Source organism: Onychomys torridus, chromosome 8 (genome assembly GCF_903995425.1).
Source record: "Onychomys torridus chromosome 8, mOncTor1.1, whole genome shotgun sequence".
Lineage (NCBI taxonomy): Eukaryota > Metazoa > Chordata > Mammalia > Rodentia > Cricetidae > Onychomys > Onychomys torridus.
This window is the reverse complement of record NC_050450.1, coordinates 95,429,305-95,436,241: the sequence shown is the minus strand read 5'-3', so window position 1 is coordinate 95,436,241 and position 6,937 is coordinate 95,429,305. Positions and strand designations below refer to the sequence as shown.

The window sequence follows — 6,937 nt, the reverse complement described above, 5'->3', positions numbered from 1 at the left end:
CTCGCTGTGTGTGTGTGTGTGTGTGTGTGTGTGTGTGTGTGTGTACTTTGTTTTCACCCACACTGCTGGATGATTCCGTCTCGAGAACATTCTCAAAACCTTCACTTCTCTTGCTCAGGCCTTGTTACCCTGTCAGAGAGAAAAATGTTCGCAATGGGCATTTGTAAAGACCCCCCCCCCCCCGCCCCAAAGTCAAGAGACACTTGTGCACTTTGGAAACAGAGCGTTTCCAGAGCAACTAAGCAGAGAGCCCTGTGGCACCCCGGGTACATTTGAAAACAGATCTCAGTGTTTTAGGAGTCCAGGATAGCCCCTCTTTGCGATCCTCCCCGGAGCTCGCTGCTCTGGGTTCCGGACAGCCCTGGCGTCTGGCAGCAGACAGGGAGAGACATGCTGTTTTGTTTAAATCCTCCACATTCTTTGCCATTTCCCCATTGGCCGGATGGGGCTACCCTCCCCGCCGCGGCCGCTGCTGATGTCAGCCTGGTCGCGCTCGCTCCTCCCGCACCCACCTCCCGGCCCCAGGCACACTGCAGCTCCGCGCGGTCTCTCCAGACTCGGCGAGGTAGCTGCAAACTCACGGGCACGCACGGCACTCGCAGAGCCGAGGGACTCGGGGGAGGGGACGCGCGCAAGGCGCTGGCAGCCACCCTCCGAGGTTGGAGACACCCGGGGCCCAGAGCAGGGGAGAGCCCTGGCGGCCACGGCTTCCCTTTTCTCTCCTAGCTGAGCTCTGGAGAGACTCGGGGACTAGCCCTAAAAAAGAGCAGGAAATCTTGTTTACCGCCCGGGGAGAGGAGACCAGCGAGCCTTTGTTTGGAAAGTCAGCATCGCCGGCTCCCGCGGCAATGTGTTCCTGGTGACATTAGCCCAGGGTAGACGGGTCGCAGGAAAAGGGGGCTCGCAAGGTTCAGCTCTGCTTTCGGACGAAGATCGAGAGGGTGACTTTTGTGCATTTGTTTGGATTTGTGTAAATCTTTCCCCCTTTTCTCTTGCCCGCTGCCGGGCATGTCCTGATCTGGTGGCCGCGCCTACCAGCCCGGGGCTGTCGATCGGAGCTGTCTCCCGCGGGTCTCCCTCCCTCAGCTCCTGACTTTGCAATACCGGGAGGGCTGATCTCCGCGAGGAAGGAGGCGGGGGAGTCACAGACACCGGGATTCGAAGCTTGACATGCTCCGGGGCGGACCGGAGGCAGCCAGGAGCTGAGCGCACAGCCGGGGCTGCTTCGCTTGCCGGCTCCCAGTGCCCTTGCCTTCCGCTGGGCGCCAACCTTGCTCATCTGTTGGGACGCCCCCTTCTTCCCCGCAGTCCGCGGCCCGTAGGACCATGCTGCTGAAGGAGTACCGAATCTGCATGCCGCTCACCGTGGACGAGGTAGGCACCGCGCCGGGCCTCGCCCGCCCCTAGTCTCCAGCCGCCACCACTCGGCCGGCGGGTCCACTGCGTGCGGCTGGGAAATCCGGGTGCTACCCTGGCGCCCAAACCTAGAGGCTGGAGGGGAGGAGGCAGGGTATTCGCTGTTTCCACTCATCATCCCGACGCGGGGAAGGTGGCGTGGGGGTGAGGTGGGGGAGTCCAGGTGGGCTCTTCAGGAACATCTAGAATCAGATTACTGGGACCACAATGCGTCACAGGGAGCTGCTGCGCCCCCTCCCTCCAATTAAGCAAATGCACAGAGAGAGTCCAACAAGAGCCCAAGCATGCTTTGCAGCGGTGGTGGTACCTACTGCCCCATGCCCCTTTTACAAGGTAGGCTTGCAGGGACAAATCCCGCGCGGGTGGGATCTGCAGACCGAAGTCTCGCCCGGGGGCAAGTCGGAGGCCTGGAGAGATCCGTCTAGACCCCCGATTTCTTATCGCCCCGGGACTGGGCGCTGGCTCCTGCCCAGCCGAAGCATCCAGGCTCCCTCCGGGACCTGGCTTGTCCTTTGCTGACCGCCGGGCTCGGAAACTTTCTGCGTGTCTCCTTCCTTCCACGGCGGGGAGCGTGGTCGGAGGAAGAGCCCCAGTGGTGGGGCTTGTGGCGTGGCCACAGGAGGGCGCTCCAGCACGCTGGGCCAGGCTCTGGGTGTCCGGGCTACCGGGTGGGGGGCTCTCTGCTCAAGGGCTCGGCCTCCGCGCAGGTCAGCTTGCATTCTTCCGATCCCCCCCCCCCCCCGCAATAGCGAGCTCCGCCATTCAGGAAACGGTGACTCAGTAAGGGTCACTCTGGCCCGGGCTTCCCTTTCGTTCCCCTTTCTCCTCTCCACCTTTTTGGATATTTCATAAATGCTTTGAGTCTGTCCAGGGACTCACAGCGAGAACATGAAGCCAATCAAGGCAATTTGAAACAGACTCAGTGTGGGTTGGTGTGGCAACAAATGAAATCAGCGATCCACAACGTATTTGTATTTAAATCCGGTGCATTTAATCTATCAGACATGTGATCCACTCACTACTTTGTGAAAGAGCTCTGTGCTTTTGTGTTACTCAGGCTACGGCTGGCTCCCCGAGGCGGCGGAGGGGGGGGGTAGGGAGTAGGGGGGAAGCAATCTTCCTTTGGCGTCTGGCGCCAGTGTTAAGGTGAGACCCTAGGACAATCCAAGGCAAGATCAAAGTAGCCTGAAGTTTACAAAACGACACTCGATACTGACTGCCGAAGAGAGAGAGAGCTCAGCCGTGCCCCGCCCCCAGCCTTATCAACAAGCTTTGGAGTTTGCATGCATTTCAGGAGTGGCAGCCTTTTGAGATGGGTTTATTAATGGAGAAGCAGCATACAGCTTTGTGGAGAATGAAGAGAGGCAAATGAATGGGATTGAACACACACACACACACACACACACACACACACACACACACACACACACACACATCCTCCCCGTCGCTGGTGCTGGGTGGACAGGCTGTCTTCCACCTCCGGAGCTGGTGAACAGGACCAGGGCAACTTGGAGGTGTATGCATGCTTCCACTCAGTCTCTTGCTATGACTCTGGAGTGTGGGTTCTCGGGCAATGATGATATTTCATGAAATGTTCAAAGACTGTCAGAGATAGTCAAGAAAAGAATCAGTTCTAGAATCTTCTTTTTTGGAACTCACTGTCTAGACCAGACTGGCCTCAAACTCCCAGAGATCTGTATCTGCTGGGATTAAAGGTATATGGCATCCCACCCAGACTTTCTTTCCTGCTAACATACATCTCTTTTTCTTGGTTGGTATTCTTCTGGTGTTTTCTTAAGCACTCGGGCAGAGCATTTTCCCCCACATTTGATGGTTTACAATTGAGTGGCATACGTGCATAGCCTTTTCTTCCTTCTTTCCTTCCTACCTTCCTCCTTCCCTCCCTCCCTCCCTCCCTCCCTTCCCTCCCTCCCTTCCTTCCTTCCTTCCTTCCTTCCTCCCTTCCTTCCTTCCTTCCTTGAGACAGTGTTCCTCTGTAGATTAGTCTGGTCTCAAGACTCAGAGATCCACCTGACTCAGCTTCTCAAGTGCTGGATTAAAGGCATGCACTGCCACACCTGGCTAGGATGCCCTTTATTAATTGGCCAAGTAAGCTTGGCTACCTGTAGGATAATTATACATCATTTCACATGTAACTCACTTAGACTAAAGTAAATATGATTCAGTTTCTGTGAGGTCATATTTTGATTTCTTAAACTTTTATTTTATTTTTTTTCTCTTGTGGAGGGGAAAGACAGAGCAGCAGTGAAGGGTAAGGTTTTCAGCTCTCAGCTACTGCTCTGACCTCTTGGCTTTTAACTCTGCAATTGGCTCTGTGTTTCTTATTTAACAAGATGGTTATATCTACACACAACCTTGAGCAGGGTCGGCAGGCAGGCATCCTGCCTCTGAGCTACATTCCTAGCCTGAGGTCACGTTGTGGAATTGTTCTCTATTTTGTCAGAGATGTAAATGGGGGCAGTTTAGATAGGAAGTCTCAAACAGAAAGAATTCAGATTAGCCAAATCACTTGATTGGTAAGGAAAGTAGACTTGGCTGGCCAGATGGCAGACACTTAGGAGTCCAAACTGGGGAGCACCCCCAGTCTCCACCATCCCATGGTGGTGCCCTGCTGGCCTGCACACTCAGCACTGCGGAGGAACTTGAGTGTCTGGCTGGTGTCAGAAGATGGCTTACTGCAAATGAAATACTCTGGTAACTGAACTCTTGCTTCAGCTTCTGGCTCCTTTGGACTTGATGCAACCTGTGTGGACCTTCTGCGGCTTGTTCCTGATTAACTTCAGCTGTTCATTAATCGTACTAGCTGTGGTTTTGCCAAGGAAAGCAAATGCCTGGGATTTGGAGAGTCAGTGTCTGGTCTTTGTCTCCTTTCCTTATCCCCTGACCTCACTTGACCTCAGGCTGCTGGTGGGGAGTTAGGGGTTACCAGGTATAGGTGTAGTGGCTAGGGCTAGTAACCCCAGCACTTGGGAGGCAGAGGCAAGAGGCTGGAGAGAGTTTAAAGTCATCCTCAGCTGTATAGTAAGTTTGAAGTCGGTGATGAGCCTCTGTCCTTGCCCCCCCCCCCCCAAAAAAAGGTTAAATGCTGTTGTTCTGGGCTGCACCACTAGTTAATAGCAGATTGAGGAGGAACACGCTGGTAATGTCATTATTTGTTTTTCCTTACCCTGCTCTTTGCAGTGTTTAATCCAGGAAAAGGAAAATCATTTCTTGAAAACATAAAGTCAGCACTCTCATCGAAATAAAAAACCAGAGGCCGTTGAAATGTTACAGATAGTATTGACTTCTACTGGCGGTCCAGTCTTGTTTTAACACATAAAATGTTCCTCAGTTCCAGGAAAGAGAACAGCTCTGAGAGACTGTGAAAACAAAGCTGAGCTCCAGTCTAGGGCAGGGTTAATGGTGTGTTTATGTGTATTTCAGTGGAAGAAAGCTGGCCTAGCAAGATTGAAACCCTGGGCTTGTCCCCAGTGTTTTACACACACACACACACACACACACACACACACACACACACCACGCACGCACGCACACGGGTGGGGGGGGTTCAGAATAAGGAATTTAGGAGGTAAGATTCCATGGATTCATTGTGGTTGTGTGTGTGCTGGTGGTATACATGTTGAAGCCAGAGGACAACCTTGGGTGTCCTTCCTTAGACCTCAGCTCATCTTTTATTTTTTTCTAGATAATAAGGCCCCTTTCACTGGCCTAGAACCGCTTGCCAAGTCAGCTAGGCTGACTGGCCAGTGAACCCCAGCAATCTGCCTCCCCAGTCTTGGGATTACGAACAAGTCACCATGTTGTCCTTTTCCTCCTCCTCCTCTCCCTCCTCCCCCACTAAGGGTGTGGAGATTGACTGGCACTTCACCACATGACTGACAGAACTCCCTAACCCTCCATGATCAAACAAACATTACATTTATTTATTTGTGCATGTGTATGCTTGCCACGTGGAGGTCAGGATAACTTGTAAGAGTGGGTTCTTTCCTTATACCAAGTGGGTCCTGGGGATAGAGCTCAGGTCGTCAGGCATGGTGGCAAAGTACCTCTATTGGATGAGAAAAAACCAGGACAAAAAACGAACCAAACAAAAAAATTCACCGGCGTTAAATGCAGCCATCTTTGAACTAAACGTAAGCCTGGTGGGAAGTTGTGAACTGGAGTCGGGGTGGGGCTGACAGCTGCTGTAATGAGGAAACTGTCTTCATCTGAATCATCTAGATTCTGGAATTTTAGGCTTGGAAGTGCTACGTATTAGTGGCGATTTCTAGCCCTGCCATTTTGTTTCCCAGGTCTATCGAGGGCTCATCCTGTTGCCTGTCTCATTGCTAAGGTGGGATTGGGGTTGGAACAAGGCCGCTGATTTCTGGTACGAATGTTTTTCATTGGAGGTTATAAGGGCTGCGCTTTCTCTCTCTCTCTGATTTCTGTTGCTAATGTATGCTATCCCCAAGCCCCATGTAGCTATATGACATGTACACGGCGCCTTCCCTAGTTGAAGGTAGCTTGGAGACTCAGACCTTGTATCTACCCAGGGGAAACGGAAGTATAGTCCCTTTTAGAACCTACTGGAAGTGCATCTAGGGCGGAAGAGTGCTTGCTTGGCATTCATGAAGCGCTATGGTAAGTCCTTAGCACCTAAAAACAACAAACAAAAATCATTACCTCATTGTGATGGTGCATGTCTATAATCCTAGTAACAGGCAGACTGAGCCTGGAGAATCAAGAGTTCCAGGCCATGGACCCAAGAGATGCTCAGCAGTTAGAGCTTGTTGCTTTTGTGGAGGAGTCAGATTTCATTCCCAGCACCCACATGGTTTCTCACAATCATCTATAACTCCACTACCATGAGATCCAATGCCTTCCTCTAGCCTCCGAGGACACCAGACACACCGGTCGTATGCATACATACATGCAGCAAAAAACTCAATACACATTAAAAAAAAAAAAAACAGTTCAAGGTCAGCCTGGACTACTTGGTGAGACTCTGTCTAAATAAATAAATGAATAAATAAGCAAATAAAAAGATAAGAATTGCTGGGCACACGCCTTTAATCCCAGCACTCTGGAGGCAGAGGCAGGCGGATCTCTGTGAGTTCAAGGCCAGCCTAGTCTATAGATTTAGTTCCAGGCCAGCCAAGGCCACACACACACACACACACACACACACACACACACACACACAATCTTGGGGGGGGAAAAGATAAGTATCCCTTAGAGACAAAGCCCATCCTAAGAGAATGTAAGATGTAAGGTAGGTATCTTAGTTTTTGCTTTTAAAATAAAACAATAAAGTATTTAAAACTTTTTTTTTTTAAATCCTGGCTGCCCTCACATTAATGCGTGTGCAGGTAGGGATTTATTTGTGGTCTGCAGGGATTTGCTGCAAATGAAGCAAACCAGAAACATCTCGTCTCCTCATCAAGGAAAGAGGCAGGAAAAAGGAAGGGGTGATAGCCTGCGCACAGGATGTCGTTTTGTGCTCTGCTCGGTGGACAGC

At 51.6% G+C, this 6,937-nt stretch overlaps 1 protein-coding gene across 2 annotated transcripts in view; it reads left to right on the top strand.

Annotated features, from left to right (window-relative positions):
• The first annotated feature begins 470 nt into the window (after positions 1–470).
• The window catches only part of Pitpnc1 (phosphatidylinositol transfer protein cytoplasmic 1), a 257,679-nt gene continuing 251,212 nt past the window's right edge, over positions 471–6,937 (top strand). The window contains exon 1 of one of the 2 annotated variants that reach the window (XM_036196377.1): positions 471–1,374. In XM_036196377.1, coding sequence (XP_036052270.1) covers positions 1,327–1,374 — 48 coding nt within the window. In that variant the 5' untranslated portion in view covers positions 471–1,326. The remainder of the gene's footprint in view (positions 1,375–6,937) is intronic. The other variant, XM_036196376.1, reaches the window with a different exon arrangement.